Source organism: Perca fluviatilis, chromosome 13 (genome assembly GCF_010015445.1).
Source record: "Perca fluviatilis chromosome 13, GENO_Pfluv_1.0, whole genome shotgun sequence".
In the NCBI taxonomy this organism is placed as follows: Eukaryota; Metazoa; Chordata; class Actinopteri; order Perciformes; family Percidae; genus Perca; species Perca fluviatilis.
Window position 1 is genome coordinate 19,225,833 of NC_053124.1, and position 17,281 is coordinate 19,243,113.

At 40.6% G+C, this 17,281-nt stretch overlaps 1 protein-coding gene across 2 annotated transcripts; it reads right to left on the bottom strand.

The window, feature by feature from the left end:
* Window positions 1-670: 670 nt before the first annotated feature.
* Window positions 671-17,071, bottom strand: grhl2b (grainyhead-like transcription factor 2b). Of its 2 annotated transcripts, XM_039820543.1 has the most exons (16): window positions 16,910-17,071; window positions 14,837-15,026; window positions 13,881-13,948; window positions 13,079-13,457; window positions 12,525-12,595; window positions 12,218-12,374; window positions 11,173-11,284; window positions 7,804-7,898; window positions 4,695-4,853; window positions 3,736-3,793; window positions 3,336-3,475; window positions 2,248-2,285; window positions 1,969-2,060; window positions 1,798-1,883; window positions 1,639-1,703; window positions 671-1,550 (listed from the first exon to the last, which is right to left on the bottom strand). In XM_039820543.1, exons 1-16 carry the CDS (start codon window positions 16,927-16,929, stop codon window positions 1,436-1,438), a joined length of 1,845 nt encoding a protein of 614 aa, XP_039676477.1. In that variant the 5' UTR covers window positions 16,930-17,071; the 3' UTR covers window positions 671-1,435. The 2 variants fall into 2 exon arrangements, with proteins under 2 accessions (XP_039676477.1, XP_039676476.1); XM_039820542.1 differs by lacking the exon at window positions 16,910-17,071 and having other exon boundaries at window positions 14,837-16,901.
* Window positions 17,072-17,281: the final 210 nt, after the last annotated feature.

The window sequence follows — 17,281 nt, forward strand, 5'->3', positions numbered from 1 at the left end:
CCAATCGATTAACCTTCGCAATATTGCAATCTATACGCTCTCAATGTTAGACCCAGGTGAAAAAGCTTCTGGGGGGGTGTTTGGCTCGAGGTCATGGTGCAAAGGACCCTAGGGTGAAATTACTCCGAACCATCACTTTAAGATACATGGCCTGCCAATGGGTTATACTAATGTCAAATAAAAGCTAGCTGGGCAGATAACCACTGCCAGCCCCTGGCTAGCCTTAGCTAAAGCTAAATTTACTTTAAACAGTTATTTTTCTAATTGAAAAGTATGACATTTGATGAATAGACATTATGGTAATTCATTTAGATGACCCACATGGGAGAGTAACTAAATATAAAAAAACAAAACAAATTAAGCTTACTAAGTTAGCCTAGCTTAGCATAGCATATCAAAGCAGTAACTTCCATTACTTGACTAGCAAAATTCATGTGATTTGGTATAGTTACGTTGCCTTAAAACACACCCACTTTTTCATTGTTTCAGGATACTGGCTCAACATCAGTATGTTAGCATTGTCATTGTGTACGTGAGCATTTAGCTCAAAGAAACCTACGTCTTAGGTACAGCCTAACAGAACCTCACTCTTAATCTTGTTTAACCAAAAATGACATCTCTATATATAACTTTATTCATTTTTCAATAGAGCCAAGAAAATGAGGTCAAGTTCCATTTGTCACCAAAACAAACGTTGTTTACAGTATTTATTTTTTTGTCATTACCATTTCATGTTAGGTCCTACAAATTTGTCAACATGTAAATAGTACAACATGGCTGAAAAATAGAGATAAGCCATTGAAAACTCCTTGAGTACTCTTAGAGAGGACGACTAAACAAAGTCACTGAAATGTAAGTACTTGAAATCCTTGGATAAATTGCTAAAGAAATGAAAAACATTGTCATTAATAAATAATAACACAACTAACACAAACAAAGGCTGGCAGGCAAAGAAGCTACGTTAATTAGACCCAACTAATTCAAGCTACATACAGTGCATCAGGTATTTCATGAGGCTACTCCTGATGGGTAATTTGGCAGAAACACAGGACTGTACAGAAAAGTACAACTTTTTTATACAATAAAAATATTTAGCAAAAGTGGAGGCCATGGATCTGTACTACATCATTTCACCTCACAACATAGAGGATGAGTACAATGAGGATGTAAATATAACCAGTTCATAGAATTTCTATAATGTCCTCTCTTTATAGGGTCGTCGTCCTCCATATGACTTGCTTCATAGTGTAACAGTGTCAGAGAGGAATGAAATGTGTCGACGTTGACCTCAGAGCGTTGGAGCAACGCCAACATCTCCAATACTGTCAGTCAGCTTATCAGCCAATCAATAGCAGCCTCGTAGATTTCAGCCAACCAGCAGTCACAGCGTCTCTTTCGTCTCAACTTGCGGTCCTTCGAGTCGGCTGATGAGCAGTCAGATCTCTGTCAGTGTGATCTTGTAGGCGTCTGCGTAGCTCTCAATATTGAGGATGAAGGTGTCTTCGTTGGAGTAATGCTCAATGATGTTATCGTCCATGTTCACCAGGATCCTGACACAAAAGACACTAAAGTTTAATTTCACATGCTTAACACAAGGCTCCAAATAGACCTACAACTGCAATCTGTCTCCTTACTCACCCTTTTTTACTTTTCTTGTACACTTTGGCTATCCTCTCTGTGGCCACGCCGTACTTCTCTGATATCTACGAATGACAGATGAAAGCAGTTTGTAAACGGGTGCTCTGCTGCAAACAAATTGTGCCTTTCACATCACTCTTACAGCAAGGTGTCACTCACAGCATCCATCAGGCCTCTGAGTGTGGGATTCTTCAACATTAGAGCGTCAAACACCTCGTCCGTCTCCTTTCTTACGTACAACAGCACTGCAGAGAGAGGCGGAAGAATAAACCTTATATAATCTATAACCTGGGTTTGGAGCGTGCAAAGAAGGAAGCAGCCATGTTGTACCTTTCTTGTGCGTCTCCTCTTTGATCTGTTTTTGAGGTGACGGACACAGATCTTCATCTGGCGACCTGAACATCCTCTTCACCAGCACACTCCTGGTGAAAACACACAAAAACAAACAAACGTGTGTCAAGTGCCATAAACGTATGCAATGTGTTTGCATTTGTGGTGACACAACACTTCCTCTGTATGCCTTTGGTCGGTATCTGTACCTGCTTTCATTTGCATACTTTATATTTATATCACGTGTGTAAATGAAAATGCTCATTGACACACACTCACCCTTCTCTCTCAATCTCCTCTGTGTTGAAGGTAAACACCTGCAAATGAAGTATTACGCATTAATGTACGTTTTAAGCTTTGTGTACAAATAAAAACATTAAGTAGAATATTTAATTCATATTGAGAAATTCTTCGAAGACAGGAGGTTGGGGGAGAAATACTCAAGCTCTAAAGTGCTCATATTATGCTCATTTTCAAGTTCATAATTGTATTTAGAGGTTGTACCAGAATAGGTTTACATGGTTTAATTTTCAAAAAACACCATATTTTTGTTGTACTGCACATTGCTGCAGCTCCTCTTTTCACCCTGTGTGTTGAGCTTTCTGTTTTAGCTACAGAGTGAGACATCACGCTTCTGTACCATCTTTGTTGGGAGTCACACATGAGCAGTAGCTAGGTAAGGACAACTAGCCATTAAGAAGCAGAGTATGAGGGCATGCTAGGCGAGCATTATAACATACAAAGTGACACGTTCGTCACGGAAGTAAAGGCTGGACTACAATAGAGCTGTTTGGAGCAGTTTGTGAACAGTGTTTTCTGTTGGACATGGTAAGTCCCTTTGGGGTGGACTTTGGGCTTTTCACTTTGTAAACTTATAACATGCACAAAAAAAGATATATAACACAATAAAGAAAAAGGAAAAAGCATATTATGAGCACTTGAAGTACTCATTCTGCATAGAAATGGCTGCTGTGGGGTACCCGGATATCTCAGTTGGTAGAGCGGGTACCCATATACAGAGGTTGGCTCCTCGACACAGCGGGCCTGGGTTTGACTCCGACCTGCGGCCCTTTGCTGCATGTCATTCCCCCTCTCTCTCCCTTTTCATGTCTTCAGCTGTCCTGTCAAATAAAGGCCTAAAATGCCCAAAAAATTATCTTAAAAAAAAAAAAAAACAGCTGCTGTGACTTATTTATGACTGATTTATTTATATATCCAATTTATGATTAGATTGTTAAAACTGATGCATCAACGTGTAAACAGCATTTTACTGTGGCAGCTCCAATTTCCCCTTTCAGCAGATGAACTCAGTTACTGTAAAAGGAAACAAGTTCTTTCACTTTTGTTTATAGAGAGGCAATCTATACCTGTCCGGCCCTCTGCAGGTTGCCAAAGTGAACGTCGGGGATGAAGAGTACGGGTTGAGCCTCCAAGTCGCTCATAGTCTTGAAATAAGTGGTGTCGGACTTCTTGGGAGCGGTTATCACCCCTACACCTCCATCTTTACCTAAACACCAGTGACAAAGAAGATTTTTTAGAAAAGAACAGATAGATTTCTCCAGCCAAAGAAACTAAAATGAATACCTTGTAGACACAAATATCTAAAAGCAGGGGAGAGAGATGTATTCACCGTTATTTCATAAAGAGTTAATGAAGAGGGCGTTTGATACCTCTCCGGTCCTCATATCACATCCTGCATCTATAATTTCCTCTGATTTTGATACCAACATTTTACAAGCAAAATGATTTTTTTCATGCAATTCAAACCTTTTGACTTTTTGCGGAACAGTTTTCTCTCCTCGTCCCTTATTTTCCTCTCTGCTCCCTGAGAAAGACAACAGACAAAAACATATTGAACACATCGGTTTGTGGAAATGTTACCAGCATCCTTTAAACACACTCTGACATAATGAGTAATGGTGTGTGTGTGTGTGTGTGTGTGTGTGTGTATGTACAGGTGTATCTGGAGGCTCAATGTGCAGGTGAGACCACTAGAGGGAGGACTTATGTCATGGTTTAACTCCCTCACTGACATAGTCAAACACTGTCTGTGACACATTTACAATATATACTGCAGCATTTTCACTTGATGGCAAAAATCCCAACAGCTCAACACATACACAAACTCTCATTGCTGACAGCAACAATATATGTAATATTCTGCTTTTTTTACTCATAAAAGTTGGAGGCTTACTTTGATCATCAGGACACAACTGCTATAATAATGCTTCATTTGAAAGCAACTTTTAACATCTCCTCTCCAGAAATCGCCAAGAACACCGCTGTAGTTTATCTCATCTGTCTTGTTCAATATTTGGTCGTCCATTCAGTTTCCTGATTTTATTTGACATATATGTAAGTGAACTGAATAGCTTTCTAGTTTTTGACTGATGGCAGAATAAAACAACAAATTCAAATACACCATGTTGTGTGGAAATTATAACAAGCATTTTTCACTCTGTTCTGACATTTTATAAATGAAATGATTGATTAATCAATCGAGCAGACTGATTATTTGCAGACCTAGTTACAAATGAGCAATATTAACACATTTTAAATCCACTTAAAAAATACGGACAGAAAATACAAAACAGGGAGCAAAAACCCTCGTCCCAATACAATGTTTACTAAATGGTACCCTTTAACGGACATAGATTTACTGACAAAATGACGAAACTTTTCCAGACAACATCCTTATAACTGATGAAGAGGAAGTGATTCCTCACCTTGTCACAGAAGACCTTGATCTGTGAGTAGGCCCTGTGCAGCGGCTTGTTGCTGCGGTTGTTGTAGCTGTACGTGTCGATCTGGATCATCAGAGGAAGACCCTTGACCCCCTTCTGAGAAGAGAAGTCTGTACTCAGACAGTTGACTGTGATGAAGATCTGCAGGGGGTACATAAAGGAGGGTTGCGGGGGACCAGAGGTGTTTGATGTTACAATAAATAACAGTTAATTTTTTTCTTAAGCTATTTTCTTTAAAGTAATCTAATTCTTTTATACACAATTTAATCGACCAAATCAACCACAACAACTCAAAATGTTGACAGGTGCAAATAGAAGACGGTCCTTGACCACAAAATGAAAAAAACAATATTATTTCATTTACTGTATGTGTGGTTGAAGATATTTTCATTTTTAAAACATGACTTGATACTCCCGCTCAGAGACACATGCTGCATCGTTTAAAGTCTGTATTTCAAATACTTGATGAATACTTTTTTTTTTGCTGTTGCCAAAAACAGTTCAAATTTAAAATGTCTACATTCAGCGCCATGAGTGGGAGATTGTTTCTGTGGAAAGTTTCAAAGGTATTTACAAACAAAATTCCTTTCTTTCTCTGTTGTGTTTGTTTTGCACCAGAAATATCAGATATCTCAGAATCTCTGTAGATAGAAGTCAAAACTACATGTAACCGCATGGCTACATACCACACCAGATTAGTGAGAAGCTTGTTACATAACAGTGTCTTTTTCTGTATGTATCTCCAATTTCCTATGTATTTAAACATTGAGAGTTACAATTATGAACTGCATCACAGGCGTGGTCTATTTGATGCCATTCTATGCTCTGGGGTTCTCTTTTTACAAATGTTCCATTTCCACTGCATGGTACGGCTCGACTAACTCTTTTTTGGTTTTCCATTAACAAAAGCTGTGGATAGTACCTGGTACCTGGTACTTTTTTTGTTAACACCTAGGTCGAGGTTCCGAGTAGGGTTGGGTACCGAAACGCGGTGCCAATAGGGCACCTGTTCCGACATAAACGGTAGTAACATTTTGGTTCCTCATTTCGGTGCCTGACTTTTTTTTTTTCAGAAGCATCGCTGCACGGGACGCTACGTTACCGTTAGCTAGTAGCTGGATTAAACACAGTGGTTAAAATGCTGACAGCTTACGTTAAGCGGTGTGAAGTGTGACTGTGTTTCCCTGTAGAGGAGTCCAACACCGGGACGTAACAGTCTGACTGCAGCTGCCGTTGTCGGAAAAACAACACAGACGGTGCGTTCACTTGAAACTCGCCAGCCTTGTGGTGCATTCAAAGTTATTGTAAAATACCCTTTTCCTATCTGGTGCTTGTTTTTGTCGTTTACCAGCGGTTTACTGGTGAAATAAGTCATTGTTATAAGTTATTGTTATTACATTATTAATCAATCATTTAATTTTGACCATATGGCTTTAGCAATAAACAAGCCGTTCTTTAATGTCGCCAACTGTCGTTTTGTGCTCCTTTTTTATATTTTATATTATAAACATTATAAATATATTATATATATTTCGGTTCAGGCACCGTTTAGCACCGGTATCGGAAAAAACCCAAATGATACCCAACCCTAGTTCCGAGCAATACTAGAAGGTGGAGTAAAAACGCTGCAGACCAGTGATTGGTCAGAGGGAACCATCACACGAGACATCCTGCACAAACCCACCATTTTTAAATAGTTAAGCTAACATCAATAGTGACCGCAATTTATTTTAAAAATGGCAGCTGCGCTATACAAATGACCAAGTGCAGATGTGTTCTTTTGTTTGGTTGCCGATGAAACGGTTCAGCAAGTGTTGCGTTGAAGATAATGTCACGGCAGTTTTACGCGGCGGCGCAATGGCGGTCAGCTGAGAATCCCACCTACACTCTCTCCTCATTTTCTGACACGTCTCAACTGTCTGCTATGAAATGAAGCTTAGCGTAAGTTCATTCAGGTAGATTTCTATACTTCACATTTTCTCTTTTTCTCTCTCTCTCTCTCTCTCTCTCTCTCTCTCTTCCCAACCAAATCAGCTGACTGGTTCACTCTTTCACTTAAACCATCCTCTCCGTGAACTTTATTCCCTTACATGAGCACCGGTGGTTAAAAGGACCAGAAGCGCTCCTTACACTTTTTCTTAGTAAACAAGAAGTTTCCCCTGAGACTTAAAATAGACAATCAAAAGTTTTTTATTTGGTCTAAAACACGTAAAATAAACTTTTAATGCAACTTTTGGAATAATTCTGTCCCTTCCTTTTTAGACCTACAACAGTAGAGGCATGCTGAACAATAAGCTACCTGAGCTGGCATTACACCTGTTCCTGCGCTACCACACAGATATATTCAGGCTCAATAGTCACACAGATTAAGAGAAAGAGAGCGACAGAAGTACAGAGAGAAAGAGTCAATATTGGTCCAGAGAACTAAGTGTGCTTGGATTTCCACCAGCAACGTCTTTGTCCGCGGGCTGCTATTACAATGAACAAGCCACATCACACACACACACACACACACACACACACACACACACACACACACACACACACACAACCACTCGCATTCACACAGAAATGAGGGCAAAACAAACAACAGAGGGTGGGGACAGGGATTGTTCTGTGTTGGCCCTTGGGGGCCTCTGGAGTTAAACAGTGACGGAGCTCCATTTAAGGAGTGGCCACAAAGGAGTGGGGCACAAACACAAAGAAGACAAACACAGCAAAAAGTACACAACACTGGCCATCAGCCTCATGATGGACAGCGGAAAACATACCCATTGGTGCAAAGGACCCACGTTTGGCTTTCAATTCTTGTATAACAAAATGTTTACGATTTAATTCACCATTTCTTTAAGTGAGTATTTGTGATGTCTACAGGTGAGCTGCCTGCATCACAGTTCATTTGTCAAGCGAATGCATTTGTTTGCCAACACCTGAATCAGCACAAAATAACCTGTCCCGCTGCTTTTTTTTCTTTTTCTTTTACATCTACAGCCCACCTCCAGCGAGAGTGAATATAGTAGACCGGTTTCTAGGAAAATTAAAAGGAACATTTATGTCCCGCAAAAAAGACAGTAATATTTGTGTTTAGTACCTTGGCCTCTTCATTCACGTCCCAGGTGAAGGAGATGGCGTTGTAGGCGATTTCTTCAATGTTGCCAATCGTGTTGAAGCTCTCCTTGTAATCAGCTGTGAGGACAAGCAGAGGGATGGTTTATTTCTGCCCTTTCAAATATAACTTCTGCCATAAAAGCATGCTCAAAAGTATTTTTTCAATCTACGTGCATTCCCCTTTACTTTGCCGATATCTGCTGTTTAAAAAACCTGACCAAACATCATATCTCCCCTCCACACATGGCACAAATTGGTCAATAAATGACACAAGCAGGTAGCTATTGTTTGTTAAGATAAGCAATCAAATGGCACGCTTCAATTTTATAAGATAAAACCTTATCTGCTTGGGCAAACAAACTCTCAAAGGCTTCAAAGGAAGCAGGAGGAACACAGGAGGCTATCTGGCTCTGAGAACCATATTAAAAGTCAGGTGAGAGCATCAGTTGGCTATTGTTGACCTGTGTGACCACAAATTGGAGGGACTTTAAATGTGAGGCATTAAGTACACCGGTATGCTGTGGTAACAAAATATTAAACTATGTAGGCCTACTTGTGAGCTGTTTTAAATAGGCTTAGACATGGTAGGAAAGTGGGAGAGAAGGACTAGTGCATTGTTGGATTTGGTCTTTTCATGGGATTGGGTTCCAGCTACAATAAAAATCTATCTGTGAAAGAGACGCTGATAGGATGAGACAGATGTGATTTGGGCTGAACGTCTGATGTGGAAAACTTGTACTTCAGGTCAATCGTTATAGATGAATAAAAGAATAACTCGATCAGCCTAAGATCTCCTTCCTGATCAGAGAAGCTATTGGTACACCATGTTTACATGGACACAGACATACCAAAAACCTAAAGTCCCTTACATTACACACAGCTTTAGAACTTTAAGTCAAGCAGAGTCAGGCCACCTGGGAGGAGGCAAACAAGTGGGTAACCCCCAGTCAATGTTGTTTCTCATTCAATATTATAAGGGAGTCTGAAAAATCTCCAAGGTCCATCTTGTCGGTTACCTCTTTCCAGAGCAAAGGCTCCCGACATAAAGCATGACAATACTGAAGGGTTAATTGCGGTAAAAGCAAATTTATTCTAGAACGTCTTTTTATGGAGAGGCAGCTCATCCGACAACAGTTCTGCTGGTCACATCTCAGAGCATTCCCCCCCCCCTCGCTTGAATGACCTGCGACTTCCTCCATCATCCTAACCGCCGTTACGGCGACACTTCCTGGTTCTTTAGCAGGTGCACAAAGCAGCAAGGCAGGCGGCAACATGCCTAACTGCTAGTATCCCCTAAGAAATAACCCCATTCAAATGATCCATTCTGTGACGCAGCCCAGGGGCATGATCGCCCCCCTACCCCCCACGCCCCCAACAAACCCTCCATCGCTATTGAGATCAGCTCTCTGGACAGCTTCAGATTACAGGCTGCATCCAGCTCTGAGGAGCAGGGTGGAGGGGTCTGTCATTTGACCTACTGAACTGTTTGAGTGGAGATTCCCCACTTTGATGCACAGTCATGCACGCACAAAAATTAGAGCTAAAATCATTTGTCTGCTTTCTTTAGTTTTGATATTAAACTAAATACTTTGGTGGTTTGGACTGTTAACACATCATTATAGTATTTTAAACGTGATAAGTAGTTTCTCAGCATCCTCGTTTGCAATCTGTTATGGGGATCTATGTTTGTACATGCTGACAGCGTGTGCATATCTATGAGCAGATAGGCAACTGGGTTTACACTACACCTGTCAGTGTGGCACAGAAGAGTAGCTCTGCTCTGTGGGTCAAACTGGAAATGCACGCTATCTATCTGTGGCTCATACACACAAACAAACAGACTCACACTGTTTCACAAATGCCAAACAGGATGCAAAGGGATAACACACTTCCTCTTAGCAGGATCTAATGATAGCTTTAAAAAATGTCAAACAAATCTTTAAATCATGTTAATACTGAGATACTGTTCACCAGCAAAACAACAGAAAGTCAAGTTATTGCAGTTATCCGATAGCGGTTCCCAACCTCTTGTGCTTAAAGGAAATAGTTTGATATTTTGGGGAATCCGCTTATTTGCTTTCTTGCTGAGAGTTTGATGAGAAGATTGATACCAGTCTCAGACGTGAAAGTGGTATCAATCTTACCATCTAAGCAAGAATGCAAATGTGTGTGTTTCCTAAACTATTTCCTTTACTACGAAGCACTGTCCATTTGCAACACTTGTCGAAGGGTTCCTGTCTATCAAAGAGTGATTCTCACTGCTCAGAGAAAGTTTCACAGTTTAAGAATTTAGTATTCCAAAAGAACAAGGAACCAAGACAAATTCTGAGAAAAGTCCAAAACTAAACAAAACTTAGTGCAGCTGAATTTTTCTCATTTCCAAACACAGTAACCATCTCACAACCACTTTAATCTATTCCGCTATGCCCCGGTTGGGAACAGAAATAAAGATATGTGTGAATTGTAGGCTGAGTAGGATTTGGATTGGTTCATGTAAATATATAACTGTAAGATGAAGATCTAAATTGGGCAAGAATTTCTTTCAACAGACCAAAACCAGTCACGGTAACAGTGTGGCTAGCATTCCTCTCTCTGTCCCAACAAGCTGTGTATAGGTATGTGTGTGTGTGTGTGTGTGTGTGTGTGTGTGTGTGTGTGTGTGTGTGTGTGTGTCTGTGTGTCTTCCATCCACCCCAAGCTTCCCACATACCTCCGAATCTCTGCCTGGTTGACAGGCCCAAGCTTGTCAAATGCAAACCGCCTGCTAGCTTCTCACACACTCATTCAACAAGGCGTAAAAAGTGATTGGTTCAAATTCAAACCGATCAACAAAACAAAAAAAAAACAAAAAAAAACACTGGCAGCCAATAGGTCAAAGATACCAATTTAATATGAGGCTTCAGATTGACAGCATACACTTGTGGAAAATGCTGTGAGAGAGAGAGAGAGAGAGAGAGAGAGAGAGAGAGAGTTTTGTTTTGTCTCAGTGTTTGCTCAATCTCTCAGGCAATGTAGAGGAGATTAGAGGATTTATGTTGTGTGTCTCAGCAACACCTAGACATTTAAGAGACTTAGTGTGTGTGTGTGTGTGTGTGTGTGTGTGTGTGTGTGTGTGTGTGTGTGTGATGGTGGGCAGCTGAACAGCCTTGGGCAGACAATTGTGTGGGGGCTTATTTGCTCTTAGTTTGGTCATGCCTTGTTTATTAGCTAAGTGCATTCCAGCTTTTGCAATAACATAAATTTGTCATTGTCTTTTGGTTTGTGTGTTTTGAATTATTCAAGAATTTGCTCGTCGTTCACATATAAAACACGGAGAAAGTCTTGGAAAGGAGGAGTAAGGAGTAAGTCTTACCAATGTCTAAGACTCTCTGTTTGGCCGTGTGTTGCCGAGAGTGCCAGTACTTCCAGTACTTCAGCTGCTCGTCTCGGTTCTTGTCTTCACTGAACACCACCATGATCACACTCTGAGAGGGTAAAAAGGTCAAATGATGGTCAAGTTTTGAGACTGAGTTTTTTAGGATTGTAGGATAGCATAAAATTCCAACACAAATGAATGATAAAAAGGTCTCTGAGATCTGGCGACGCAGCAACATCGCAAAATAGATGTCTGACAAGGCAATAAACATCAGCAGTTGTTTACATTTTAAACTTCTTATTTTGGGGTGCATTAACTTTCAGTTAAATATCCACACAAAGTGATTTACTGTATCATCTATCAATCTGATCGTCTGACCCCTCTCCCTGTAGGACTTCTAGTAGCGATGGTGCCAGATCTCAGAAATTACTCTGGTGAGTATAACAGAATAACCATTAGAAATGATGGCCAAAACTACAGTACAAAAACCCAAATTGTAACAAACCAGAATAATCTTTTAATCTGTTGTCCTGTCAGCCACTTCATTTGGAGTTGTGTTTGTGTCCAACTGAGGAATGTAAATCATTCACTCGCTTTAAGCACTTTGTTTACCAATGCCCGTGGTAAATTTCTGGCTCTTTAGCTGCTAAATGCTCCACTATGTTCACCAGACAGTCGCTAACTTTGTCCGTCTGCTGTTTGGTGCAGAGCCGGTAGTGTACGGTGAGTTTGTCAGAGCTTTTTCACTGAAAACGGTTCCCTGCTGTAAATGAAGTTGGAGGAAGTAAATCCAAGACAATGAGCTGAAAGACGCTAAAACGCTCTGTAGAGCTGAGGGGAACTGCAGAGTCGCCTCTCACATTACACATAGTTATTCAAGCCATTGTTATTATCAAAAGATAGATTAGAGCAGCTTTGCATTTTAAGGTTTGGTAATAGGTAGACTTTAATTACATACAAAAAAACAACAACACATCTTGGTATTTTCTGTGGGATATATATATATGACTGCAGCTAAATCAAAATAAAAAATAACCCTCACCCGAACTTTGCTGATGGGGTGACGGAGGCGTTTGTTGGAACTGAGCTCGTTGAGCGTCACCGCGTAGAACTGGCCTTTGTTCAGGTAGGTCATCGGCCCCTCACCCTGCTTCTGACGCAGCGAGCGAGTGGCGTCCAGCGTGTACTGGAAGCTGTCACTGCGCACACACGCACACACACACACACATACACGTGATTAGACATAAGAAGGTGGGATGGGTGTACAGCAACACACACTTTAATTAATTTGATTTCATGTATTTGAATATTAACACTGTTATATATGTGTATATATATGTGTGACTTACACTCCTTCCTGGTGAAATAAGAAGTCATCTGTAGCCAGAGAGGAAGGTGTGTGGTACTTCTGTTGAGAACGCTTAAAACATACAGAAAGAGGAAATTACTTGGGCAGAAGGACAAGTTCATTTAGCCAGAGAGGATCTGGTTAAACAATGCTGCAAATAAGGAAAAAACTGTATTGTCATATATAAAGATCAGAATGACGACATGGAGATTTCAGGCAAACAGGGAACAAATTCAACAAGCACTTGAAGATTCCTGTTTAGGTAATGAACCTTTGGACTCTCAGTGAATCATATTTAAACATCTACAGTCCTCACGTACCATTTCACCACAACTCCACCCATGCATGTACTGTATAAGATCATAACACAGTAATGATAACACGATAACACACAGGCCCATAGCCAGCCTAGTGGAAGGGGTGTGTGTGTGTGTGTGTGTGTGTGTGTGTGTGTGTGTGTGTGTGGGTGTGGGTGTCTACCAAGTTTTTCAAAACTTGATTTTTGGAAAACGGGCCTGACACAGTATCTGTTCAGACTCTAGGGTTTGTTCTCACCGCGTCTCTCTCCTCTTCGTACGGGCTGTCAGGCGGACTCTGCTGGTCGACTTTCACATACGAACTGTGACTGACAGTGGTCACCTCATACGGACTCTGTTCGTAGATCACCCGCGACGACTCTTCTGCCTCCACCCTGTAGTGAAGCCCTGCTCCCGTCATGAAGACGGGCGCGTACACCTCGGCCTTCACCACGGCCACAGCTGGCGAGCCTCCATCCCCTGATGCCACCTCGGTCGAGCTGCTGAAGTCTTCCCGTTTGGTCTCCTGGTGCTCCGTGTTCAGAGACAGGTTGACAGGAACAGATTTGAGGACTTGAACACGGTTGTCCACCATCTCCACCTCACTTTGGCTGCTGGGGTTGCTCACCAATGCAGACCTAAACAAAAACATGGATGAAAAACCAGAGACACTTTATGTCACAAAATCTTTTGTATTTTCTCTTCTGCAGGGATCAGGAGGTTTTCACCGGGCCTCAGTCCAGCCGGTGCTCCTTTCATTCAGTATCAGTGCTTCAAGTAAAACAAGACTCACTCGTCCCTGATATTTGCTCACATGCGTACTAGAAGTGCTTGACTCAAATCACTATCTTATGGAAATTGTGTTTTATTGTTAATAAAACTGAAAGTGTTTCATATTTAACTGCTTACCACATGTCAATTACTGCAATCACTGAGCTCCAGGATTTAATTCCACACATTGCTGAGAAAGGTCTGCTAGCAACTACACATTTAGCTTTTTTTGTTTTCTGTCTGTACATGTGCAACCTTGAGCGAGACAATACTTATTCTTATTCACTGACCTCTTCTCTTGTTCCTCTGTAATTTCAAGAACTTTGGGAACTGGCAGAAGCCTCTTTTCTTTAGGCACCTGGAAGGATAAAAAGGAGGGCGTGTTACGTTGGCCTCTTATCTTTACTTAACAATTTTCTTATTCCTGAAGACAGAGAAAGTCAGAATATGTTGGAGGGTGAGTGATTTGTGTCTCCGTCCTTTATTATGTTTGATAAACAGTTAGAAATGTGGTTTAATAATAAATCAGTGTGTGTTGGGATTTCATTTGTTGGACTTCCACTGACTGATATAATACTGTGAGCATATTACACTTTTAAACAGTCAGTGTAATTTGGAGAACTAGAAGTCTAAATGAATATGCTGCTAAATAAAAAATGAATATGGTATGAATTATTATTTATTATTATTTTTCTGTGCTTTTCGTTTATCATGTGGCTTTTTCTCAAAACAGACAATGGCTCATTATATTTGAGTTATATTATAGTTGTAAAGACGTATAAGATGCAGACAGTCCTTAAAGTTTTCTGTTGAACATGCAAGAAAGGCACAGTGCAATGCACGACATCCAAATATTTTAAGCGTCCAAAATTTTATAGCTCTTACTTAAAAGTAAAGGAAATCTCAGAACATGCTTGACTCTATCTTCTTTAAAGTAAAAATGAAGGGTGCACGGATAGCTCAGTTGGTAGAGCGGGCACCCATACATAGAGGGTTGCTCTTCGACGCAGGGGACCCGGGTTTGACTCCGACCTGCGGCCCTTTGCTGCATGTCGTTCCCCCCCCCTCTCTCCCCTTTAGTTTCTTCAGCTGTCCTGTCAATAAAGGCCTAGAAATGCCCAAAAAATAATCTTAAAAAAAGTAAAAATTAAGCTATCTTCAAATGTCTGGTCTTGTCTGACCACCACCCAAACACCCAACAGATATTCAGTTTATTATCAAACAAAGAAAAGCATTAAATCCAGACCTTGTAGTAGTCGTAGAGCAGGCCCAGGGCGTTGGCGCTGTCCTCGTCCCCGTTGATGCTCATCATGGCCTTGGTGGCGGCTGTCAGCGGGTTCTCCAGGTACGACCTCCATGCCTCGTCCTCACTGGTGTAAGCTCGCCGCACTGCAGGATAGGAGCTCTCGTTGGGGACCACCACCACCAGACGCTTACTGGAAGACATGCATAAACATTTTAATTCAAGTGGACATAGACTAGATACAGTAAATGTATCTGCTGGTTTTAGCGTCACATTATACTTAAATGTGCTTGCTTTCCTCTTCATTCTGATATTTAAAATGAGCTGGTCATTTGTCATTATTTTGGACATTTTCCATATCAAATAAGTTATCAAAAAATAATTAAAAATGTATATTCTATAGCCCCTTTTTATGTCTGTCTTGTGTGTTTACATGGGTGTGTCTCTCCACTCTGTTGGCCCACTTAAGTCACAGACCAGTTAAACACAAAGTGTTGTCACAACATCTCTTCAAACTCAGCCAATCACAAGAGAGGCTCTGAATGTGTCAACTTGCACTTGTTGTACAATGCACGGTATCAGTATAATGTCACACCTTCAGGAAAGGTCTTAGAAGAGGTTAGTTATAATGCTGTAGCCTCATACTAGTTCTTGTTTTTCCTGTTTTTGTTCATTCACCATTCAGTTTGCTTGAATCAAACTAACATTGTTAATCAATATGGAAATATTAATCAGGAATATTCTAAGCTGTGAAATCGTCTGTACGTCTTGGAAACGAATTAACAACATGAAATAACTCCTCTATATTTCTGTTGTGGTTTCTCTACTTGCCATTAACTCCTGTCTGCCAGATCTCCCTGCCAAATAAAACAAACCCATTTGTCCTGCCTCTAATCTGTGATGTCACACAGACGCAAACCTTCATGGGTAAAGGTGTAAAGTAAAGAGGCACCCAGGATGAAGATGTTTGACCCTGTCTGCCTCATCTTATCAAAGTTGATATGTATTTATTTTTTTAATTACATTTAGTTACAAATTCTGCTCAACTTCTCCAACCAATGCCTGCAGGTAGAGAGCTGGCATGAAGGTATGAAAAGGCCAGAGACATCTAGGTGATGTTTATGATTTCAACAACTCTACTCTGGTGGATCTGACTAAATATTACCACTGTGGGTCATAGTGGCAGGCAGTTGTCACTGATGCATGAAACAGCATCACTGCAGTTACATTTAGACACTTTAAGTTCTTTTAAATACACAACAATAATAATAATATTAGATCACAATCATCATGTTAGGAACAAGTGCCCTATTTCAATAATATAGATTATTAATAATACAGTTATTCCCATTTATAACTAAGACTATTAACAAATTTAAAGCTAAATTATGGATGCAAACTCAAACTATATCAGATCCTCTGTAACATTATGAGACGTCTGTCAGCCAAGGCCTCCTCAGCTATTTCTGGTGTTTAAGAAGATATTAAACATTTAAGTACAAGTATTTTTAAAAGCACAATCCCTCCTAAATAAGTTAGTGAAATGTTTTTTTGCTTCTGATTGTCCTAGAAGTAGCTTTAGCACACAGGTTTTAATTTATTCTTTAATAATAACAGCCTACAGGAGTTTCTGGTGTTACAAAACAACACAGTAACGTTAGGCCCACGGGCAACACACACTGTCCTCATTCACACGCAGACCCATCGCGCACTGTAGGCCTTAAAATATGAAAACAGTTATGCAACAAAAAAGCTAAAACTCTTATTTTCAGTCAAAGACATCAAAGTGTTTTGAAAATCCAGTCCTTGCACTTTGAGGGCTTTTTTCAGTAAAAAGAAAAATGGCGAATTTAGCTCTAATGAAATGCACGGCGCCAAGTTTAGGTTGTTTCCTCCAAGAAAATTGATTAATATTTGTCACACATATCCAAAAGTAATCTAACCACAAAGTTAATTTCATCCTCTGAAAAAAACCTATGTATAAAAAAGTGATTCTTTTAGTGAGCGAATAAAAAGAAAAGTTTTCCTTTTAAGTTGAAACCATCAAAGATCCTCTCGGCAGGCTCGATCACTTACTTGTCTGTCTCCTGTGACATATTTTGCTTCCTCTACGGTTCTTCCTTGTGAAACTGGACTTTCAAGTCGGAGCAGGTAGTAGAGTGAGTGAGTTGCCAGAAGTTGGGCTACAGGTAAGTCGACTTTTCTCGCCCCGCTTCTTTTTCTCTCTCTCTCTCTCTCTCTCTCTCTCTCTCTCTCTCTCTCTCTCTCTCTCTCTCTCTCTCTCTCTCTCTCTCTCTCTCTCTCCTCCGCTCCACCTGGCAGGTAAAGCCGCTTTTGTCCCCAAACAGCCAATCACTCTGTGTGTCTCGTGTTCAATTGGTATTGAGATTATAACAAATATCCACACATCCTGCTGCCATGCATTATAATATTTGCCTTCGTTTGCTT

What these genes read in the sequence shown, in the direction of transcription:
- grhl2b (XM_039820542.1), bottom strand. Translation starts at nt 15,184, where the DNA reads ATGTCCAAAATAATGACAAATGACCAGCTCATTTTAAATATCAGAATG. An exon ending in TGCTCTACGACTACTACAAG is followed by an intron (nt 13,949 to 14,836) that starts GTCTGGATTTAA and finishes TTATCCTTCCAG; the next exon opens with GTGCCTAAAGAAAAGAGGCT. An exon ending in TTATTTCACCAGGAAGGAGT is followed by an intron (nt 12,375 to 12,524) that starts GTAAGTCACACA and finishes GTGTGTGCGCAG; the next exon opens with TGACAGCTTCCAGTACACGC.